This window comes from Harmonia axyridis, chromosome 3 (genome assembly GCF_914767665.1).
Source record: "Harmonia axyridis chromosome 3, icHarAxyr1.1, whole genome shotgun sequence".
Taxonomy (NCBI): Eukaryota; Metazoa; Arthropoda; class Insecta; order Coleoptera; family Coccinellidae; genus Harmonia; species Harmonia axyridis.
In genome coordinates, this window is record NC_059503.1 from 29,351,798 (window position 1) to 29,377,191 (window position 25,394).

At 32.6% G+C, this 25,394-nt stretch overlaps 3 protein-coding genes across 3 annotated transcripts; all 3 read right to left on the reverse strand.

The window, feature by feature from the left end:
* Window positions 1-61: 61 nt before the first annotated feature.
* LOC123675867 (venom carboxylesterase-6-like) lies at window positions 62-5,182 on the reverse strand. Its single transcript, XM_045611408.1, has 11 exons — window positions 4,998-5,182; window positions 4,291-4,433; window positions 3,219-3,324; window positions 2,981-3,160; window positions 2,735-2,920; window positions 2,482-2,672; window positions 2,257-2,422; window positions 793-974; window positions 579-729; window positions 369-492; window positions 62-282 (listed from the first exon to the last, which is right to left on the reverse strand). The coding sequence occupies exons 1-11, from the start codon at window positions 5,041-5,043 to the stop codon at window positions 99-101; spliced, it is 1,659 nt and encodes a 552-aa protein (XP_045467364.1). The 5' UTR covers window positions 5,044-5,182; the 3' UTR covers window positions 62-98.
* Window positions 5,183-6,338: 1,156 nt separating this feature from the next.
* On the reverse strand, window positions 6,339-14,477 carry LOC123675866 (venom carboxylesterase-6-like). The gene is made up of 11 exons (XM_045611407.1): window positions 14,279-14,477; window positions 10,786-10,928; window positions 10,582-10,687; window positions 10,344-10,523; window positions 10,098-10,283; window positions 9,845-10,035; window positions 9,615-9,780; window positions 9,191-9,372; window positions 8,977-9,127; window positions 6,669-6,792; window positions 6,339-6,588 (listed from the first exon to the last, which is right to left on the reverse strand). The coding sequence occupies exons 1-11, from the start codon at window positions 14,322-14,324 to the stop codon at window positions 6,405-6,407; spliced, it is 1,659 nt and encodes a 552-aa protein (XP_045467363.1). The 5' UTR covers window positions 14,325-14,477; the 3' UTR covers window positions 6,339-6,404.
* A 1,422-nt stretch (window positions 14,478-15,899) lies between these two features.
* Window positions 15,900-21,098, reverse strand: LOC123675868 (protein PFC0760c-like). Its single transcript, XM_045611409.1, has 3 exons — window positions 20,986-21,098; window positions 16,258-18,998; window positions 15,900-16,116 (listed from the first exon to the last, which is right to left on the reverse strand). The coding sequence occupies exons 2-3, from the start codon at window positions 18,778-18,780 to the stop codon at window positions 15,931-15,933; spliced, it is 2,709 nt and encodes a 902-aa protein (XP_045467365.1). The 5' UTR covers window positions 18,781-18,998; window positions 20,986-21,098; the 3' UTR covers window positions 15,900-15,930.
* Between the last annotated feature and the right edge of the window lie 4,296 nt (window positions 21,099-25,394).

The window sequence follows — 25,394 nt, forward strand, 5'->3', positions numbered from 1 at the left end:
ATGTCGATTGGAAATTTTATTTTCGAGCGATACTTAACAAAAACGAAGACATAATAGGCTGAAGGTAACAAATATTTTATTACAAAAAACACAAAATTCTAGAGTTCGTCCCTAACTCTTAAAAGTCTCTCGTTCTCATTGATAGGCAAAGAATCCCAGAAGTTGCGATTCCCAAATTCTTCAACTTCTTCTATAGAGAAAGTAGAAGAAATCCTGATATATTTTATGGGATCATCTTTATTCTTGGATACTTCTGGCCATTTTACGTCGTCTGTGGTTTGTCTATAATGGAAGAAAAAATATCGTATGAGTAGATTAGGTCTTCTAAGCAGCTGCAAATATGAAGATATAACAACAAAAACACGTACCCATTTTTAGCAAAACTGATAAATGTGTCGACCAAAAACTTCGAAATAGCCCGATCTTCTTCAGTTGACAGAGTATCAACCTCTGTTTTCAGTACGTATACTGTATCATCTGCATGTGAAACTCCTGAAAAAGACGAATCATCATTATGAAAACATGATAAATTTCTTATTTTGGCATATGAATTGATATTAAAATCTTCTTCAACATACCGATATGGCCATGGGTGCCACTCCTCATTTCTGTCCAGCTATGTTTCCCTCTATAATCGAAGAGATAGTGATAGACTGGAGAGTCCATGGCAGCTGCATGAAGTCGTGTGCATTTGTCGATATCAACTTTGAATAGTCGATCGCTAAGTGCCTAAAAAATGAGGATTCATTAATTACATCCGAGAGGTTGTTGTTCTCATTTCTGTTAGCTTACATCGATGAGTTTGTTGAAGTTCTTCTGTGTTATTGGCTGTGATCCTAAGTATTCTTCTCTTATTCGATCGTTGACATATTTTTTATTCGATTTATCGACTGTGAAGTTGAAGTGCAGTATATGGGGTAAGACATCTTCCCAGTGCTCGTCTATGTACTTAAGATTTTCCTGAGGGTAAAAATCTGAAAAATTCCAAAGGTCAAGTGAATCAAGAATAGTATAGGACTATATAGATATTCTAAACTTTTCGAAATGAAGCAGTTAGTAAAAATCTAAAAAATTCAAAAGGTCAACTGAATCAATTGATAATCTAAACTTTTTGGAAAGAAGCAGTAAGTAAAATTCTAAAAAATTCGAAAGTTCGGGGGATCAAGAATAGGAGAAAAAGGACTATATAGATATTCTAAACTTGTGAAAATTGCGTGTCTTTCTATTTGGAATACAACGCTAGCACATAGGTACTGGTATTTTTTCAGTAATAAACCGAAAACATTAATATTTTGTGACTTGTGTGAAATGCCTCCACCCATGTTTGTACAAACACATATCAGAAATAGATATTTTTTTAAAAACCGATATTTTTATAACAAAAACTTGCTTTAAATCTTCCTTTGTTTTTTGAATTGCATAGTATTTTGGTTGCAATTCATACTTCACAAAATGTTTATGTTTTTGTTGTTATTAATAGAAAAAATACCAAGTATGTGCTATGATTGTATTCCAAATAGAATGACACGCAATTTCCACTGACAATATACAGGGTGTGCCATTTGAAAATGAAAGGAGAGAGGTAGCTACCACAGGGCTGTCAAATGTACGAACCTTTTTTATACATCATAGGGAAGGTACTTTGATGTTATACAAAGCAATTTTTTATTATCTTGTCAAATAAACTATATATTGCCTGTATACGATAACTTGGGTCTCCCGGTATAGTGTTTGAAGGCAGATAAAATTATATGGGGTCAGTAACCAAAACAAAAATTTTATACAGGGAAGTCATTGAAGGTAATTTTGCATGAAAAAATAATGGCAGTTTGAAATATGATATTTATTCGCACATGCTTCGTATTTTCAGCCAGGATGTGCTTTTCTTGAAAACTGACTATTTAACCGATCGAGATATTCTAATCAAATTTGGTTGGTTTCAAAAGATAGTTATTAGTTATATTACGCATTTATTGACATGAAATTAGGAATATTTGTTCATCCTGCACACAGGTAACTTGTCAAACCTATTCACTAACATGCTGGATGTAAGTGAATAGGTTCGACAAGTTACATCCTGTAGCCATAAAAGTTTCAAATAAAATACCTACTGAATATAAAAACAAAATTGGTGAAACTAAGGAACATCGTAGAAATATTATTTCAGTTTCAAGACCTGAACTCTATGCATCTGAGTATAATAACAATACATATTTCATTTAAGAGGTCATTTCAAGACAAATATAGACAACATACCTGCTCCTGGATAAAGGCCTTCACTGGAAGTATGAGATATCATCCATGGAGTGTCTGACCCATCCCCCTCCATAAGAATCTGTAGGGGATGCTTTGGCAATACTGGATCTGCGGACCATTCGTCTACAACAGCTCCAAATGGAGAGAATGGATTGTATTTCCAAGGCTATAATTGATAAATTAAGATTTAAGAATATGTCTTGATATTATAATGAAATTGTATACCTGAAACTTCCCCACAGCACCAACAATCTGTTTGGCTGGCCTTTTTCTCAAACATTCAACCAAAGACTGAGTGCTCTTAGCATCACACCCTACCAACGTACCCAACTCCATCGCCCTCTCAAGAGGATTTTCCATTAAGACCCACGGATTCAACATACAACCACTCATCGATATTCCAGCCTTAAAAAGACCTGAAGAATTGATAGATTTGAATGTTGAAACACTGCTTCATCTCATCAATTTAAATACTCACCTCTGGATTTAAGGGACAACATGTGAAAATGTACACTGGCACCCCCAGCTGACATACCGGAGATGGTGATAGAGTTTGGATTACCCCCAAAGAACTGTATATTCTCTTTTATCCATTTGAGTGCAAGTATTTGGTCTTTGAGGCCATTGTTACCAGGGGAGACGTCGTCTTCAGTACTCAAAAACCCTGAAATTTAATTTCAAAAGAAGTTATTTCTCTCGCTTTATTTGTTACAGGTAGATTTACCTAATGGCCCCAATCTATAGTTTAAGGTTACGTACACCACGTTCCTATCTAAGAGTATATGAGGTTGGTATTTAGCACCGGAACCAAACATGAAGGCGCCACCATGTATGTAAACAATAACATCCAGTTTAGCGTGAATGTTAGGGGTGTATATGTTGACGTAGAGACAATCTTCTGTACCTGGAATATTAGAGAGTTGTCTACAGGAAAATCTAAAATGAATTCAAAGGTTTCTCACCATCAATGGGGTCGCTTTCTAACCGTGGAAAATGATTGTATTGCAAACATTCGTATTTGGTGTTGGCCTTCCAAACTCCCTCCCATGGTTTTGGTGGAATTGCTTCCTGTAAAACATATTTTACTCATTACAACCAAATATCAAATGGCAGACCGGGGCTAGTTGGCCCGTTTTTTAAACTTTTTTTCAAATTCTATATTTTGAAATTGCTCAGTCAGCGAAACTTAGTTGATATTCTTCAAGCTTTTGGCTTCTCTAGAGTACTCCAAAAGAACAAGTAATTAACATGGTTTATGAATATTAATTCCTTACAATGTCGAGTGGGCTAAAATCCCAGGGTAAATAAAAGTAAATAGCCAAGTATGAATAGCTGAATAAAAGTAAATAGCTAAAAAAACAAAATAAATAAAAAGCTAAATGAAAGTAAATAGCTAAATAGTAGTAAATAGCCCAGACTAAATAGCCTCAGGCTAAATGAAAGATAATTAAATTAAGGAAAATAGCATCAGGCTTGGGGTAATTCATTCCAAATATAGATAGGGCATAAAACAAATAAAAGGGTGGTAAATTATTCAATCAATATACAGAGTGTAACAGGTGGCTGGCCATAGCCACATACAGGTCATTCTGACCTGTAGTCAAGTAGATTGTTGTGTATTGTTATGTTAGTTTCGGAGATATAGGGTGATTCATGAAAATTGGCCTGAATTTCTGATATCCATAAATCGGAAATCAGCAGTCCGATTTTGTTTGAATTTTCTAGGTTTTTTCACTTCATACAACCCTCCAGAACATTTAATGTTATTTCAATATTTTCAGTGCCGTACTCAGATTACTGAGTTTTTTCTTTAGACTTCGAAATCTATATTTTTCACACGTTCTAAAGGAATGTTGTTTTTGCCATAAAAAAATTCATAATTCAGTATTATACTTTGAGTGGCGAACGAAAGAATTCTTTTCAAAATGCGATCCTGTTCTTATTTCTTTCGTGATGTTTGATGTTATCAGCTAAGATTTTGAATTTTGTTACTAACTTTCTGTTCAACTTTTCTTCATTCTATTATACACTTACCCTGAATCTATACTTTCCAATGGGAGGTCTAGCATATGGAATTCCCTCGAAGCTATAAAATTTTTTGCCATTTACAGTTTCATCTAGATATCCTTCTATTTTTCCTAATGGGGTTGATACATGAGGTACAGATTGGCATATTGCTAAAAAAAATAATCACAAAAGTGAATTATCTTATCGGAGTTGTTTTCGATTAGTCTGTCCTCGTATGGTCTTATGAACAAGTAAATAGAGGTAATTATAGTATCATCACTTGATAATACAGATTCATATGTTTGTTTATACTTTTCGCAGGCGATAAACAAATATTTTGCCGGTAAAATAACGAGTTACGTATAAAGCTTCTGAATAACTATTTTGTGTTGTCCTGTATCGAATGGATGATGAATAGAAAGGAAAATTTTATATTTCAAATTTAATTATAATCATTAAACTTTAATGATAATTTTGATACGAATCTTTCCTCACAGAAAGACGCTTGAATCGAGTTAGTGAATGAATAAATACAGATTTTCTAGTGTGCTTGGATCGTACCTTCAATTTATTTCGGATGATCACTTGAATATATTCCTATAAACATATACATATTGATTGAACCTTCCCAAACTAAGAGATTTTACAATTTATAAAATGTAGTCTATAAGGAATTTTTCAAATTTTCCGAGGCTTTCATCGAAATAAATCAAAACATGTACTTGCAAACTCACCACATGCCAGCAATGAACAAATAAAAAACAAAATAAATCCATACATCTTGTCTTGGCCACAATCAGAATGAATCTAACATATAAACGTAATTTCTTGTTCACTTCAATACAATTAAATTTTATTGTTATCTTATCTCATAGTAATTCTTTTTTTAATATGATCAGTTTGCTCTGTCCTCAGATTACCAATACGAGAGATAAGGAAGATTCCCTCATTTCTTTAGAATTGAAACTTGTCAGACATTCATATAACAGTATTTTTTCATGGACGATTTTTTATCTTTGGAAATAAACTGTATCTCGCTTATACTTCGAAAACAGCATAATATTATTCTTAAGGCAAACATGATTCTCCCGGTGTCATCTACACGATTATATTTGTAAAATTTATGATGAAGCAGCCTGTATACAGGCTTAGTTAATAGTACTTAATTGGTCGATAACTCTAGGAAATTTGGGCTAGGAGAATGATTCAAATTTTGACATAATCGACAATACTCAGCGCATGAGCTTAAATTATTTTTGACTCTTCAGGCTAGTCCAAAACTGGTGAAACACAACCATGTTTTTTCAAATCAATGTCTAATTGTTATATCATTACCCATAATCTCCATGAAATTCTGATTTCGAAATACCTACCCCATATGTCATCAATTATCTGTGGTACTTTTTTGCCGTAGGCCAATTTTTTCGACGAATTTCATGAACATAATAGTTTAAACTAAAGAACATCTTGAAAACCGTTCGAGATGATTGAGCGATTTATTTTTATTGAATTCCTCAAAGGTTTTCAAGTCTTTTGCAAATTTAGGGATCACTCTACAGATGGCTCGAAAGAAACTGCAATTTTTAACAATGACCATCCAAAAAAAAGATCAATAAGTCCATTTATTCAAATAACATGTGTTATATCTTCTCTCAAGTGATTGACAACTGTAATCCTTCTACCTCACAGTAATTTTGATAACTAAAAGTATAACAGCATGCCCTAATTTTTTTTGCCTGTCGGATAGAATAATGAAAAGTCTTCATTTTTTGTTGATACTTGTTGTGCCTAAAGTGAATAGTGTTTTTCTCAACACAAAAATAACAGACAGTTCGATGAATATATGAAAAAATGGATATTCACTCAAAAGCTTCAGTAGTTTGGAATCAATGGAATCACCGAAAATATCAAAATTTGGGCACTGAAAATTGCATCAGTTTAGAGAATACTCAAGACGGATTTCAGAAAAATTTCCTCTTGATTATAGAAAGCACATAATTTTTGTATTCATTTTCAGTTTTTGGTTCCACCATTGATATCAATCTAAAATCGACGAGTTGATCGATAGATCAAAGTTCTACGAAACCAGAAATTTTAATTACAATAACAATATCAAATATTTCAATAGAAAAAAAACAATTCTAAAGTTCGTCTTTGACTTTGAAAAGCCTCTCGTTTTCCCCGAAAGGTAGAGAATCCCAAAACTTGCGATTCCCAAATTCTTCCACTTCTTCTAGAGAGAATGAAGAGGAAATCCTGATATATTTTATTGGGTCAACTTTGTTCTTGGATACTTCTGGCCACTCTACGTCGTCTGTGGGTTTTCTATAAGGAAAAAATTGTTATGGTTAATTTTTTGATATTCTGAGCTGCAAACAAGAAGCAATAATAATAAATGCACGTACCCATTTTTGGCAAAACTGATAAATGTGTCGACCATAAACTTTGAAATGGCCCGATCTTCTTCAGTTGACAGAGTATCAACCTCTGTCTTTAATACGTAAACCGTATCATCTGCATGTGAAACGCCTGAAAATATGAACATTATAACAAGATATTGAAGATATATCAGATTGAGAAAGAATTATCGTATGAAATTGCTCATCAGAATAGGATGAGGATATGCAGCTGTTTAAGTTGCTATAGATCCTTTAATTTAGCAATGACATGATGTCACAGTGGAGAATCCGAGTTGTGTTGTCAACCCTTTGCTATGATGATTAGTTTGGGTTGTTTTCGATTTAATATTCATCTGCTGTTTATCAGCACTCATATAAAATATTGATTTAATAAGATTTGAATTAATCATAATTAATCTCCGATAAATCTAATATCTAATGAAACTTTTGAAATAGAAACTCAAAAAGAGATTGTTGTGACAGTCTGTTGTTATTTTGATGCTTTTTCAGCAGGAGCGCCAAAATTTCTTCGCTTCAGGCTACAAAATTACTCGCGCCAGCCCTGACTTCAGTAACAATGGGATTCTTCCCAAGTTCTCTAGTTCAGCAAACTAATTCCAGATATAACTTTTTCGAGGAAAAAATATAAATAAAGCTAGTCAATTCATTATTACACAGAGGGTATAAGCTGGAAAAGCTTCATTGACAAAGATCACCTACCGCACAAATATATACACTGCTCAACAATTGATAGGGATCAATTACTTGTTCTAAATTTATTTCTGAAATATTCGCTCCAAGATTATAAATTTAGTCAGATATCAGAGTATTTTCAGTTGATAATATGGTTCACTTGAGAAAAGAATGAAAAAATGGAAAATTGGAGAGAAAAAAGACTTTATTAGGAACACTCAAAATTCTGTGTTTGAATAACATAAAAATTTTATGATGAAACCACAAGAAGGCTGAAGTTTCGGTTAAGCTAGTACCTAGTTGGTCCCCCACGAGCTCGTCTCAAGCATTCTTCCCTACGAGGCATATTTTCGATCAAACGATTTATAAAATTTTGGGGCAAATTCGTCCAAATATCCCGTAGAGCGTTAGAAAGGTCCTCCAGGTTATTGATCGGTTGTTCTAAGGTTGACAATTGTCTAGACATCTCAGACCAGACATGTTCGATGCAATTCATGTGTGGAGAGCGAGCTGGCCAGTCCATCCTATCAATAGCATGAGTTTCTAGCGCTTCATTAACGATACGACTACGGTGTGGACGGGCATTATCGTCAATTAAAATGAAATTCTCGCCCACGGCAGCCGCAAACGGAACAATTATGGGTTCAATAATCATATCGTGATATCTCTGGCTGGTCATGTTGGTGTTCTGCAGAACAACCAACTCTGTGCATTGATTCAAACAAATGCCTCCCCATACACATATAGAACCTCCGCTAAAAGCTGTTGTGGGTACCATAAACTGTTCTGCATACCTTCGACATCTTTCCCCCCAAGCAAGAATACGTCCATCGGAGTTGACCAAACGAAATCTAGACTCATATCCGTAAATAAACATCGGCTCCAATCTTCAAGTGTCCAATTGCGGTGCTCCTCAGCCCATTGCCGTCGATGAACCCGGTGTTCCCTATTCAAACGGGGATGTTGTACCCTCCTACGTGCTCTCAAACCACGAACATGTAGTCGTCGTCCTACAGTCTGGTTCGAAATTAGAACTCCTGTTGCAACTCTCAGTGATCTATTGAGCCGCGACGCCGGGTAAGTGGGATTTCTCCTAGCATTGAGGATCAAAAGACGATCTTGGGCAGCTGTTGTACTGCGCTGCCGACCTCCCCCATGAACATAAGCTACTGAACCTATTCCAAGCCCGACATTTTGCGAAACATTCAACCGCCGGGACACTTCTCGCTGGGACAAACCTTCCTGTATCCACCGTATGATTTGGTCCAGTTGCACAGGAGCCAAACGTCTTCTCGGCATGACTGATAAGCTGATATTGTTCTCATTTCTTCAATTATTGTCACCTTATGTGTTTGAACGAGAGAAAAAAACAGATTTAATAACAAATACCACATTGCTTTTCACTCCACCTGTAACAGCCTACAGATAATAATCGATTTTGTGAACAAGAGCCGATGAAGTGAGGAATACTTTGATATAATCAACTCAAAACATCTTACTTTTTCCTTAGAGAACATATAATGTACAGATATTCACGAGATAACTTCAAAAAAATACAAATGAAGAGAAGTTCATAAGTGATCCCTAGCAATTGTTGATCAGTGTACTAATGCTAGCTTACCAATGTTATCCGTGGTTCCACTGCCCAATTCTGTCCAGCTATGTTTCCCTCTATAATCGAAGAGATAGTGGTAGACTGGAGACTCGATAGCTGCTGCCTGAAGTCTTGTACATTTGTCAATGTCAGCATTGAACAGTCTATCACTGAGTATCTGTAATAGGTTGGATTAATAATATGTTCATAGCTATAGAATAGTCTTCTTAATGTTACTTACATCGATAAGTTTGTTGAAATTTTTTTGTGTTATTGGTTGTGATCCCAAGTATTCTTCCCTTATTCGGTCGTTCACATATTTTTGGTTAGATTTTTCGACTGTGGAGTTGAAGTGCAGTATATGGGGTAAGATATCTTCCCAATGTTCGTCTATATACTTGAGATTCTCTTCTGGGTAAAATTCTACAAGATTTGAAGTTTGGTAAGTAATTGAAAAAAGTATAAATATTGAAGAGAGTTAAATAGATATAAAAAGTAATAATTTCCATTCTGAGAGAAAATTTATTAATATGTATATATTAATACAGAAAATCTATTGAATTAACATAACACGTTGTCACGTAACCATAAAGATCTCAGTTTTATACGTTTAAATGAAAAAAATTTCATTCAGAGATCATTTCAAGAGAAATATAAATAAATACCTGCTCCTGGATAAAGTCCTTCACCGGAAGTATGAGATATTATCCATGGAGTATCTGATACATCCCTCTCTTCAAGAATCTGTAAGGGATGCTTTGGCAGTACTGGATCTGCGGACCATTCGTCTACAACAACTCCAAATGGAGAGAATGGATTGTATTTCCAAGGCTATAATTGATGAAGCATGATTTCAAAATATGTTCAGATATATTTTAAATACAAAATTGTGTACCTGAAACTCTCCCACAGCACCCACAATCTGCTTCGCTGGCCTCTTCCTCAAACAATCTACCAAAGACTGAGTGCTCTCTGCCTCACAGCCTACCAAGGTACCTAACTCCATCGCCCTCTCAAGAGGATTCTCCATCAACACCCATGGATTCAACATACAACCGCTCATGGATATTCCAGCCTTAAACAGACCTGAGGAATTGATAGATTTGAGAACTAAATGACTGTTCTCTTTTAGTAATTTGCATAAATACCTCTAGACTCCTCAGTTAACGTGTGGAAATGTACACTGGCTCCTCCAGCTGATGTACCGGTAATAGTGATAGAGTTTGGGTTACCCCCAAAGTACTGTATATTTTCTTTTACCCATTTGAGTGCAAGTATTTGATCTTTGAGGCCATTATTACCAGGGGAGACGTCGTCTTCAGTACTCAAAAACCCTGAAATTAAATTTCAAAAGAATTTATCTCTCTCCCTTCTCTTGTTACAGATTGTCCTACCTAATGGTCCCAACCTATAGTTCAAGGTTACATATACTACATTCTTGTCTAAGAGTATATGTGGTTGATATATTGCGCCAGAACCAAACATGAAAGCTCCTCCATGGATATAAACTATAACATCCAGTTTAGCGTGAATCTTAGGGGTGTAAATATTAACGTAGAGACAATCTTCTGTGCCTAAAATTTTTGAAAGTAACCTTTGAAAAAATCTTAACCAATTCCCTCCAAACCTCACCATCGATTGGATCGCTTTCTAGTCTTGCAAAATGATTGTATTGCATACATTCGTATTTGGTATTGGCCTTCCATATTCCTTCCCATGGTTTTGGAGGAACTGCTTCCTGTGATGAATATTATTTGTATTTGGAAGAAATTTTTGGAGGCTTGGATTATTGTTCACAAGTAATAATATGTTCATGTGTCTTAAAACAAATCTCACCTTGAATCTATACTTTCCCAGGGGAGGTCGAGCATATGGAACTCCTTCGAAGCTATAAAATGTCTTACCATTAACTGTAGTATCTAGCTTTCCTTCTATTCTTCCTAATGGTGTAGACACCTGAGGAGTTGATTGGCATGTTGCTGAACAAAATAATTAATGATGTGAATTATTTCATGAATTATTTAATCGGCGCCATTTATAATGAAGCTTCATTTATTTATTATTATAAGTACATAATTACAGCATGACAGATTAAAAAAATTCAGAATTTTTTTTCGAGACCCATAAACAAATATTTTGACTAAATCGTGATGATAAGGCTAATAATAGATAATGTATTAATATTGTTTTTCGTTCATTATCTTCAATTATAAACCTTTGAAATCGTTCGAAGGAAATAAAACACTGCAAATTTCACATAATGGTTTATAATTTCCTTTCTGCTCAAAATAAATTCCAAATCCAAAGATTATTCAATACAAGGCATACTGTAAAATGAAAAAATCACCGTCTTCAGATTCAAATCTGTGGTCGCGAGATAGTTAGGCCTACTAATTAAGACTAAACTAGTGTGATGCACAACTTGGTTGTGATGCTTAAATTATCCGCATCGTATACTGAGGTGAATTTTGGAAAATTTATAACGGGAAAAAGCTTATAACTTTTCGTGAATATTACCATCCGGAATTTGGCAGCTTTCCTGGTAATTCAGTTGTAAAATGAAAATTTCAAGGATACAAGATTTTATCCACTTAAGTTTGACAAAACTCGAGAAAATTTCGAGAAAAAAAAAAAAAATTTCAAACTTAGTACAATATTTTGGTTTATCGCGTAATCAGAACCATAAAAATTATTCGCTATATCTTGGTTTCTGTTCGAAGAGTAAACATCTTCAAAGACGCCCGACCTTTTTTTTCCAAAATAATGAAATGTATCAAAAAGCAGATACTAGATATCTTGATTTGTTCTCGAGTTAGATGGCGTTTCTGAAAAATTACTGTTTCAAAAATATTTCTAAATATCCGGGTATCTGTCTGAGATATTCGAAAAATTTTACGTTTTTCCACTAATTTTAATGGTTTATATGATAGTCTTATAAGGGATCATAGATATAGCGGAATATTTGAAAGTCAATTTTCAAGAAAATCGAGAACGAATCAATATATCTATTTCAAGTTTCTATATTTTTCTGTTCGATAATTATCATGATTACCCCAGAAGATTTTAAAACGAAAAGTTTCCACCCTATATATAAAGATTCCATTTGAAAATAAAATTATAAGTTGTCCTGACCTGAAAACCGACAAACAAAGCCGGGTTATTACCTGAATGGGTGACGTTGCATTATAGGGAAAAATGAGACATAAAAAGGAAATACGACAGCATTTTCCTGGAATCAGCTATTTCAAGCTTATTGAAAATATTTTCCTCTCATTCATGAAAAATTCCATCTGTGGATTTGCGGTTTTGTTCAATGAAATCATCAGTAAATTGTTACAAAATGACTATCAATAAAACAGAAATATGTGTCATTAATTGAAATCCCCCTCGAAAATAAGCGCATTTTCGGATTTAATAATGATAAAAACATTTCTCGAATTTTTGGGAATCATCTGTCGACGGGAAACGGTTATTTGAGTTTTGGAAAAGGAAGCAAATTGTCTAGTGCTATATCAGAAATAGGTATGCGGTGATAAACCACTGGAATCATCGAGGAATCAAATCAGGGCCGTATCTAGGGCGTGGCAAAGGTGGCACTTGCCGCCACGGGCGCAAGGTCTGCAGGGGCGCCCAAAAATATAAAAGAAGGTTTTTCAGACCTTCAAGAGTTATATCTTCATAAGTATATGAAATGTGTATTTCAATGGTATCGACATAAATAAGAAGATAAATATATACAGGGTGTTTATGAATAATTGCGAAAAAACTTAGGAGGCGATTCCTTGTCAAAAAATAGGGTGGATCTTTCTTATAGAGAGCTCCTTCCCGCTTAGTTACAGCCCTCTATAGATGGCGCCCGAAATGTAGTTTCTAATTTCTTTTTTTGAAAACCAAAAAATTCACAAAAAAAAATTGTTGGTTGGTGCTCTTCTATGATTCCAAGGGGTAGAAAAAGCCACCCCTCAAACTTGTTTCGCAATAACTTTTTCTTTATTCATAATTTAGAATAAAAAAATTAATTTTATATAGACTGAACCATTCCTAACAAATGAGGTCTCTTGTAATTATTTGCTGAAATTCACGGTTTTCGAGATAATACCCTTGAGTTGTGAAGGTTGGAATTATTTTCGACCTCAGATTTATCTAATGAGCGGATTGGTATAAATATAAAATAAATGTACAAAAAAAACAATTTGAAACTTTCCACAAATCAAAAACTACTTTTCGGGCGCTAACTTCAGAGGGCTGTAACTAAGCGGCGGGAGACTCAAGAAAAAAGTTTTTAGGAAAGACCCACCCTATTTTTTGACAAGGAATCACTTCCTGATTTTTTTTGCAACTATTCATATACATCCTGTATAATATTAGGTATTATTAGAACTTCAACGAAAATATATGGCTTAAATTATGAACAAAAAATACTAAAAGAACATAAAATGGATGAAAAAAATCTTCGAAAATGTGGGGCGATGTCTAATATATTGCCACAGGCGCAATAGTACCTAGATACGGTTCTGAATCGAATATTGAAAAATTCATATTTTTAGGTTCTCAAAATTATGAAATTTCGAACGTGTGTTGCTGATTGTACTGAATACAACATTTGAAAAGTTCTAGGTTGATTAGTTTCGGAGTGGTGAATATTTCCGTATGATTTTTTGTTATATCATCCAATGAAGTTGTAATCAACCTCATTCATAATCACTTTTTACATTTGATTAAAAAATATTTGTAGTAGGAATATTCTTCGAGATAGAAAGAAATAATTAACCATTATAAAAATTTTTTTTTCTTGAGAAATCTTTTGAGTTTATGGCAAAAATTAATTCCCAATGAAATCCTAATTGATGAATGATGAATAATAGTGATGATGAATAAATGATTTTTTCTCACGAATCTGGTCTTCTTCGGTGAATTATTTAATATCTACACAGTGCGACGAAAAAACTGGCAATACCTAACTCTGAGCCAGCTTTATAAATTATGAATTTGCGGTAAATGACATAATTTATTTTTAATATTTTCATTTCAAAATCCTGGCATTTAGTTCAATTTTGAAATTACATTGTCCATAAATTTGTAAAATAACGTTTCCGTTTTCTTTATGAAATGATTATACCTAATACAACTGAAATTGAGTATCAACTATTATTCAATCATATACAATTGTTTGACTAAATCATTATTTACTAATTTTCAATAGCTATGCTTATTTCTCTGTGGCAATCTCAAACAGTAGTCTATTCAGAAATTAAAATGAGAAATAATCGCTATTTTTCTACAATTGATTACCAAAAAAAAAAAAAAAACAATTTACTTCCAAACTCACCGAATGCCAGCAACAACCAAATAAACCCAAAATAGAATCCGTTCATCTTGTCTTGTTCATAACCTAAACAAGTCTAACAAAAATATTATTCCGCGATGCTTTCTAAAGGATTCATTGTTATCTTATCTCGTATTAATTCATATTGCTTGATTAACCAGCTCTATCTTCGTACTGTTGCATACTTCTATAACAAGAATAGACTGTCGAACGTAATTAATTAAGTCATAACGTAAAAAAGGTTCAAATCGAGTTACTGAGTAGATGACCTTGACTTCAATGCAATCGAACAGCGACACATCAATTGTGCGTGCTTTCTTTGAGGAACAGGGCTCTATGATAAAGCCCAAACCGAAAAGGTCGTAAACGATTCGATTACACCAACTGTGACCAACTGATGAAGTATTCAAGATCGTCTAACCGCAAACTGGAATATTAATGGAAAAAATAACTAGAAACTTAATTTTCAGAAGCTGAAGGTCTTAATGTGTCGATTCAGTCATTTAATGAACGAAATACAATCAATGATGATTTCAAAGATTTTTTTATTTCTCAAAAAACAAATTCAAATATTCCTTCCTCTCATTTTTTGTTAAGATTTCGGAAATACTAACTTGTACAATCGTTTGTTATTTCCTCATAGAAATTCTCAAATCTTGGATACTACACATTGTGCATGAGTATGAAATGCTCCTTCGAACAATTCTATGAGTTTATAATCAAAAATAAAGAACGAAAATCAGCTATTGTGCAGCAGTTTCGAAATTATGATTTTTTTCAAATTCATTTTGAAATGAATATTTAACAGTGTTAATAGGAAAGTTAAATGTATGGGACGTTTATTATATCTATTTTTGTATTTGTATATTTATTTATTCTTAATTAATTCATTATTTATGTATTTATTAATTTATTCATTCATTTATTTATGTATTTATTTATTTATTCATTCATTTATTTATTTAGTCATATAATTATTTATTCATTCATTTATGTTCATATTATTTTGTTTATCTATTTATCCATTCATTTATTTATCAATTTTTTATTTATTGAATTCTGGACTGTAAGCCGTTTTGAAGTTATCCATTATATAAGCTGAATAGTCAGCGACATTGCTTTTTTCTTTTTAGGTAAAAATACTAAACGGATTTCTATTCGATGATTTCAACTACGAATATTTCATCTGATATGCACTCGAGAATAATAGAGAATTATTGAAATTACATCATTCATTATCGTTATCTTAATCGGTGGAATTAGGCAAATGACAATTTTTTTTAACACTTAAGTTGAAAGGAAATATTAAATATTTTGATTGTCAAGAAAAAAGAACTGGATTATTAAAATTTAAATCATCTTTTTGGATAGCCTTAAAGCTCAAAGTATATTCGTGATGATAAAATACTTCGTACTTCGTAGTGTTGAATTTGCAATTTTTTATTGATGAACAAAAATGGTCTGAAGGCATCCAATATTAAAATTTTTTGCATAAAAAAACAATAAATGGAATGGAATGGAATAAATCCAAAAAATAATATTTATTAAATTCAATAAATAACAATAAATAAGAACTGTACAAAGGCATTTATTTACAAAATATTCGAAACCTATAATGGGATAATTGGATTTTACACTGTACCCTCTTTTCTCTGTCAGTTTTTGGTCTTATTACTCGCTGTGATCATTTTTTTCGTATTCTGAAGAATATTCGAAAAGTAACCCATCATTTTGACTCCAAGCAATTTCAGTGCTGCACCTGTACTTTTCTTCCCCAAGTTATTCCTTTCATGGCGGGTTGAAATATACTTTGGATAAAGAATTGGATTTTTACTCATCATCTGTAATGAAAAATAATTTTTTTATAATGTTAAATTTATAATCAAATTAATGGTGAAAAAATCTCGAATATTCGTAGACATAAAACTTTCACTATATTTGAATTATAATTGATATCAGATATAAAGAAATCGAATGATTACCTTGCTTTTACTCTGGAGTACGCCATTGTTTTGCAACACTTTGTTAAATTTGTTTGTAGGTCTCACTGAATGTTTACTGCTTGCGATAATATGATTCTGCAAATGTGCTTTCCTCATAGCCATCATTGTTTTTCTATATTCTTCATCTATCGCTTCATTTGACAAACCCGTATTAATTTTGTTCTGCTTCAAATGCATTTGTTCCGTTTGATTCAACACTTTTTCATTTTTTTTCGTTAACGTCATTATTTTTGATGTACTCATGGCTGGTTTGCTCATATATCCTGAGATACTTTTCGCGGTAACATTGTTTAATCTTTGAGCATTATTCATAGCTATCATTGTCATTTTATATTCTTGGTCGACTTTAGCTATTGAATCAAAATTAATGTTTTCAGGTTTCCTTGAATTCCTTTCTAAATTGTTTTCTCTTTTGTTATTCGTAATAATGGAATTATTTTTTGAGTTTATATTTTTCATTTCATAAGCAGTTCTTTCGATCAATTTATTTTCCATTCCTTTCGAGACTTTTCTATAATTCTCAGTATCTATCGTGTATTTTTCTGATTCAACTATTGGAGAATTTGTTATATTCAATCCTTCACTTATTTTTGCAACAACTTTTGAAGAATTTTCAGCAAAAATTTTTTCATTTCCTTCTATATATTTCTTTGGTGAAATTTTTGTCACAATTCGATATTCAGAATTATTGTTGCTCTTATCAGTTTTATCATCAGTCACTTCAGACTCATTTGAAATCCTTGAATTGGTATTAGTTTTTGGTTTCCACTCAGTCTCATTCATTAAATCATTTGACTTTGACGAAGTGAAGTTGAATTGAAGCCATAATGCTGAAAGTTTTTTATATGCTTCAATTCTCACACCTTTATAAGGACCTTCAGTTATAATTCCGTTTTTGTTAGTTATGACATGCGTCTCATTATTTGATTCTTTCTTTCCAATCAAAATGCTTGCTTTTTCCTCCTCCAAAACTTTCAATATCTTCTCGATTGATTTCTGCTTTTTATTATCTAATTTTGCAGTCAAATGTTTCAATTGATTGATGAGTGTTATGTTCAATATTTCTATCATTTTAACTTTTTCTAATGAATCGATCTCATTTTCATCTTTAATTGAATTTAAATTATTCTCATCGGGACTAGAGATTATTTCATTCTTCTTTTCCGATTTTTTTACATTCTGAATATCACTCAGGTTAGTTATTTCAAGTGAATTCTTCGAATTTTTATGTTGTTTTTCTATAAATTCTACATTCTTCCCTTGTTGAATATCCATATATGTTTCTTCCTGTTTTATAGTGTCATTAAAATTATCTGAATTTTTTCTTTCATCTCGAATTTTTTCTAATTTAATTATTTCTGTTTTGTTGTGATCTTTCCTACTCTTAGGTAACTGAGAAGTACCCAAATTTCGAAGCATTTCATTTTCTGTATTGTTAAAATTATCATTAGTTTCAGACGTTTTTCTTCCAGAATTATCTTCATCGTTTGTTGTAATATTCATTGAAGAATTTTTATCTCCAGCTGGAAGAAGTTGATCATCAGTAGTTCTGGGTTCTTTATTTTCTCCAGTGTATTCCTCCGTTTTGCTTCCATCTCTGAAAATTTTGGTTGAATTATCATTGAATTGCTCGGATTTAATACCGCTGCTTTTCATACCATTTCCAAGGTTATCAGGTATGTTTGAAGTTTCATTATCTTTTTTCTTCTGTAATTGTTGTTCAGTTATATTGCTCTCTCGTGGATATTCTACTACTATTATTTTTTCGGTATTATTAATTTCGAGTTTAGTTTTCGGACTATAGTCTTTGTTTGATGTTGAGCTATTTCGCATAAGCAGTTCATCAAAATTTTCATCACTGGTTGAGTGTGTTGAGCCTATAAATCTTGTCGAAGATGGTTCAGTTAAATTGAAATCTATTTGTTCTGAGTTTCCTTTCATTTCTGTTTTTACTTTTGAGACTAAAGAAAAGTCATTCTCTTCATCTGTTTCATTTCTTTCGTTCTCATGTTCAAGAACTTCTTGTTGCTTTATATGATCTGTATTTTGCATGGTGCTTAAGCGCTGGAGTAATTTCTTGAGTGTATCTATTTCAACAGTGGTCAAAAAATCTGTTTCGTTTTCCACATTTATGGAAGTTCTATCAATGTATTTTTTCAACTTGGATATTGTTTCTTTCAATTCATTTTCCTTTAGAATTGGATTGAGTTTTTCTTGAAGGGTTGATGGTAATGATGCGTCTTCTTCTTCAAGATTTTTCAACTTCTGCTTCTCTTCACTTATTTTGTCTTGTAATGTACGCACTAAGTTGTTTATTATTTGATATTCTTTTTCTGCAGTTTTGCTGTGATTCTCGCCTTCAATACTATTGACTGTATCTTTCACTTTCGAGAGTAAATTTGTCATAGCTTGTATCTCCACTGTTATGACTGCTGCTTCAGTCTGTTTCTTATGTTCAACTTCGATTTTCTCTTCCTCTCGTGCCTCTTCTCTTTCTTCCATTGTTTCTTCCTTAGGCGATTTATCCTCCTCTTCTGGTTCATCTGATGCAATGTCGTAATCTTCGTCTAAACTAGAGCTCAACTCGGGGTAGTTTGGATTATCGAATGGCTGTTGGTTCGCTAATCTTTGGGTTTCCTGTTGGGGTCCCAGCTCTAGGAGAATTTGAGCGTCAGCCCTATCGCCGAAACGAAATCCCCAGCCTATTCTAGAATCCGTACCTAAAAAAAAATTGAAAGAAATCAAATTGGTTACTGTCATAATTAAGGAAATCGATTATCTGATTGTCGCTCAAAAAATGAATTTAGGTGATAGAGGCTGATGAAACCATATAATTTAATTAAAGTTGGGAAATATTGGTCTCAGGAACACAAAAAAATTAACAAGTTTCACAACGTTTCGGCCTTTATTAGACCTTCTTCAGCCTAAAACCAATAAGTTACAATCAGTGACACATGAACATGAAGAAACCGAATTTTATGTGCCTTAAAATAATCACATAAATTAATTAAAAACATCAAATATATAGATGACAATATAAGGTGAAAATGTACAACGAAAAATTGAAAAAAACCAAGTTATCTAACATCAAAGCGGGTCAAGCAAGACGTCGGTATGGAAAACAGAACAATCAAAACGAAAGAAAGTTCTTCACTTTGTATTGTCATCTACAGGGTGGCCACTTTTTCAATGGGATTGTATTGGTAACTTTTAAACCATAAGAGTTAGAAGGTCGGTCAAATGGAGAAAAAGTTGCATTCATAGGAGCATTGTCAAGCAGTTCAAACAAATCGAGATTATCAGGGCTGGTTATTGAGATATCATAGGAAAAGTAAATTCTGTCATTTTGATTTTTCTTTTTTTTTCCCACTTTATTTGAAATATTATCAAAAAATGTTACAGGAATTTTTTATTCGACAGTAAATTATCCTCAAATGACACTTTTCGAAATAACTTTTAACGCTGAATTCAACGATATATCATACGATGTCATTCAAAGTTGATTTTCAGGTGATTTTGACCCTTATCCAAAATTCTTTGGGTCGGATCTGTATTGAATTTAGGTACTTTTAGTTTAATTAACAACATGCAATACATTTCGATAAGAAAATCAACTAACTCATCTTGAACTGAATGGATCATATTAGAATCAAAGCAACAAACAAGTAAAAATTATTTACATATTTCAGTTCGTACTAATTAAACGGAACTATCATTTAATCAAAGAAAAATCAAATGTTTATTCGGAAGTAAATGAAAATTAATGAAGTAATTGTTCGAAATGCCCATCATTTTGTTAAATGCACTTTAAGGTTCTGGAACCCATACTTCTTATACATTTGCTTATTTCATCTCCTTGAATACCTTCCAATACATTCTCAATCTTCTCGGGAAAAATCTCGGGTTCGTAGTATCATAAATTTTATTTTTGAGATATCATTAATTTTCATTTAGGTAGTTACTTTCGAATAAAAATTTGATTTATCTTTGATTAAATGATAGTTCCGTTTAATTAGTATGAACTGAAATATGGAAATAATTTTTAATTGTTTCTTGCTTTGATTCTAATATGCAGGTCCGTATTGAAAATAATGAGGTTGAGGGTGGCCCAGGGAGTACGAAACGTTGGATACGAAATCTGATTACGTCGAATTGAGGATAATTTAATGTCGAATAAAAAATTCCTGAAACATTTTTTGATAATATTTGAAATAAATTGGGAAAAAAAGACAGAATTTACTTTTCCTATGATATCTCAATAACCGGCCCTGATAATCTCGATTTGTTTGAACTGCTTGACAATGCTCATATGAATTCAACTTTTTCTCCATTTGACCGACCTTCTAACTCTTATGGTTTAAAAGTTACCAATACAATCCCATTGAAAAAGTGGCCACCCTGTATATGTTTGATGTTTTTAATTAATTCAAGTAATCATTTTATGGCACATAAAATTAGGTTTCTCCTTGTTTATGTGTCACTGATTGTAAGTTTTTGTTTTTAGCCTGAAGAAGACCTAATAAAGGCCGAAACAACGTTGTGAAAGGATGGAGTGAAACTTGTTCATTTTTTTTGTATTCTTGAGACCGATATTTCCCAACTTTAATTATAACTTGAAACGGGATTTTTCTATCAATACATAGAATTTAATGTGTTTGAAATTGAGGAAAATTTTGAAAATCAACGTATATCTAAGTACCTACTTACCAATTTTTATCTTCGGTATATTCGAATAAATTACAGATAAGGCTGTTGGTATTTCATCAGGTACTATGATTCCGTTTATGCCTAGAAAAATTGAAGAAATTGATTATTAATCACTTTTTTCGTATTCTGGGAATATTTTGTGTATATTATGAAAATATTATGGCATTATTCGAAGTAATAGTGGAAAATTTCCAAGTATATTATTTTTATATCTGATATAGGTTTTGAAACATCCGATGCCACTCGTGTCTATCGGTCCGTTGGCCCCCTGGTGAATTTCTATTACCCATACACCCAGTTCATTAAAATTTAATGGCGCATTTAAATTTCAATCCCCTATGAAACTGGGTGATATCCTGGTTATCCCCTCCTTTTTTGATTTCTTAGGTTTTCCTCGCTTCCTACTATTTGGTGCGCTGCATGACAACCTAGGGAATACTGTCCTAATTCATCATCTGAACATGTCTGTTATGGCTTATTGGCTTATCTTCAATTGACAATGTTCTCATTAATTCATTATGAACATAACATTTCATACAAAAATAACAGAAATTCGAAGAACCAAAATATTCATTTATTTATTGACTTATTGCTATAAATATTTGACCATTTTGGAAAATAAAAGTATTCCTCATATTTTCTTGCAATTTGCGCTGTTTTCGAATAATTTGTTTGAAAAAAATTATTTGTATGATTTAAAAAACTTCAGCTGAATGCAACTCTGGTAAAAAGACTCACAGTAATGCAGGGCCGTATCTAGAGCGTGGCAAAGGAGGCACTTTCTACGGGCGCAAAGTCCTAAGGGGCGCCCAAAAATATCAAAAGAAAAAATATTGGAGCTCCAGGCGAAATAATTCACAAGATCAAAACTTGGTTTTCATGTATGTATATACAGGGTGTTTCATTGGGAAACGGAAATACTTCACAGGTGCATAGGTGACACCAAGGCGGTTCTGGAGATATCCCATTTATTGGGTCTTACTGTCTTCGTTGCCGAGTTTATGAATTTTGCCCTTTTCTTTCTGAGGCCATATCAAACGAACCACCCGGTATATTTTCTTCATATTTGGCAAATATGTTCCTAATCGAGAGCCCAAACGTATTATGCAATAACCGCTTCGAAAATCCAGGTCCGGGTTAACTAAAAATTATGAATCGTTTGAATCCTCGAAACAACACCCTGTACATCGGAATTTCGAAAATCTGTTTTACTATTCGAAAACACCACTAAAAACTAAACTGAGACGTGTACTTCAAATTTTCTCGCAGACAGTTTTACTGCACAAATTTTCATTAAACTGAAGTTTTTGAGTACTTTGATACCTGAAAGTGGTTTGAAGTGACTTTTAACAATGAATAATCAAAAATATTGAATCCATAATTATTTCAATTAAGTTAAAAGGCTTGGATGAAATGAAATAACAAACGATAATAAACGATTGGAGATGAATATCAGAGTTAATATGGGTGATTGCCAGCTGAATTCGTTATTATTATCGAAAATAAGATCAGAAATCAAAACAAGAAGAGGTATTTAATATTTATTGCTAACAAAATTGCAGTTTCTCGTTTATTGCACTATAAATACTTAGTTCACTAAATGAAATGGAAAAATAGAGTTATTGCTGGATTTTGTAAATGGCAACTCATTTCTTATTTCTTATGCTTGAAAATACTTCAGTGTCCATATTTCCAGGAGTGGAATAGATAATTATGAAAATTTAAAATCGCTAAATCTTTTCATTAAGGCCGAGTCAGAAACAACGGTAAGGAAAAGAGTATTTCTTCTGACCACAAAAATCTACAATTAAATCATATGTACAAGTCAAAAACCCACCCTGTATAATAACAACAATCATGTATCATTATTTTGAATCAAACAAATATGAATTTAAAAGTTCACACCAGTCCCAAGAATTTAAATTTAAGATATCTACAATTCACTGTGTACAAACCATAGTGAAGCCTAATAAAAATTGGCAATTTTTAAAAATTTGAAAATAAAAACTCACCGACAACGACGATGTATAAAAAAATCCAGAGGTTGAACCATCGCATTATAACACGAAGATGTGATTATCTTGAATATCATAGTACATACAATATCTTCACCTGACCAGCAACGTTGTGTGCTGATGGTGAAAATGAACTCTATTCTCTTATCATTAAAGGGACGTCTAGTGATGGGAATGCCAAGAGAGAAAATCGTATTCGAATTGGGCAGAATATTACATTCGTAATAGCTGTGATCGAAAATAGATAAATCTGTATTTATGGAAGAATTTTGAATAACCGGTAGTGTCTTCTCTTAATGCTGTGTAATGTGAAATTGAGATCTGTCAATGATATCCGCTTATACAAGAGTTCATTTAGACTTCTCGCTTTCATCCGCATTTTCGATGAATAATCTGTTCACGAAACACAATTTAATGTCATGTATAACTCATGTATATGGAATGTCACTTCAAATTGGAGGTTTTAACCAGATTCGATTCAAGTGTTCTCCAACTTCCGGAAATTTCATATCCCAAAATCTAATAAAAAAATATTGGGATGAAGCACTGACTTAACATTAGGAACTTCTAAGTGCTCGTTCATTCATTCAATAATGAAAAAAAGTCCTATAAACGCTTTGTTGTCGAGATACAGGGTGTTTGTTTTTTTTAAGTTTATTTTTTCATAGCACCTTCCCTTCACAAGATATTTAAATTAAATTTGGCTTATAGATATTCCAATACAGAGTTTTACATGTGATATGCTAATTCTGAATGAAAATCTAAAGAGTGATTTTCTGGAATAGTGCCCGCTTCTTTCCTCTAGAACTTTTTTTTGGTGGACCACTGGTAGTTTAGAAAAATGTGAAAAGAAAATTTCCTTCTTCTTCTTTTTTTGTAGTTGTGTAGTATATGCAATTTTGAAAAACAAATTTCAAATAATTCTCTAGTTATCCTCAGGAAAATCCTCATTATTTTAAATTTCTAGTTAGTAAGCTGTGATAAATACATCAATTATGAGTTTTGTTGCCTACTTATTCACTAAATCTGTACTGAATATTGATGAAAATTCAATATATTGGTAAGTCAAATCAATAATCATCACAAAAAAATAGGGCTCCAAGAAACACCTAGGATCTCGAAAACAAAGCATTTGCGGGCCCATATTCATAGGACTTTTGTTTTTTAAGAGTATTTTAGGAATCTCTCATTTTCCTTTGTTTCCGTCAATTATACAAGATGTTCCACCATTGACGGCTCTTCTACGGTTAAGAGCTGAAATTACAGAATTTTTTGGGGACAATATAATAAGCTCCCATAAGAGATACATTCTCAATTTAAATACACAGGGTATACAAAAAAAAATAAATGACCAAACATTTTATTTATTTCATATGGAACACTATATTTTTTATTAAACTTTCAGATTGCGTGGAATAAATTAATATGCTTAAAACTGTTTTTGTGATATTTCGATTTTTCATAAATTGAAGAGTTTCTTGAAAACCTAATGACTCCGAAATGAATAAATTCATTTGAATGAGATTTTGAAAGTGAATCCTAGAAAAATGATGGTTCTGACTTTTTGATTGGAAACTTTACTGGCTGCTTACAAACTGAGACATTTAATTAATTTTTTTAATTCAAACGTTAATATCTGCCCTATTTCAAATGGCATACTCTGTATGTAATTTGTTTATTAGATAGCAAATTTCTTCATCTACAAAGTTTCAGCGAAATCTTATCTGACGGGTGTATTCGAAGAATTCGAAATTTCACAAAAAAAATTTATCTTGCAATGAAATGATTCTCACGAAATTTCAAATGAACATTCGCTCCTTCAATGATTTTGCGACTGATTCTTGAATTTCAGAAAGATTGAATGGCTATTTTTTCCAATTATTGGGAAAACAAAATTTCAAAAAAGATTCAAACCCCTGAATCTGTCAACTAACTTTATAGAGATATCCGAACCCTAAACATAAACAAAAAAGTTTTTATTATATTCAGTTCGACAAATATTTTTCGTATGGCGGACGGACATCAACAGATCATCGAATTTGGGACACCCTGTATAGTATTATGTAGATATTACTAGTCGCAAGAGTTCTATTGCTTAATGGTTAATGGACTCAACATATTATGGAAAATGGTTGGGTGAAATGATTGTTATACGTGTTATATACATATAATTGATTTACGATTGTAAGATCATAGTGAATTACTTATATCTAATGGGCATCCTATGTGTGACTTCATTCAGTTCTATAGTCTTCAAACTCTTCCAAATAAGTTATTCAAGCGCACGTGGTGAGTTTGTATTCAAGAAATAGGGTATCATAATGTATGTATTTCGCAATTTTGGTTGAATTATCTATCAGTGAATATCGAACAGTAGGTAAACTGTAAGTGAGA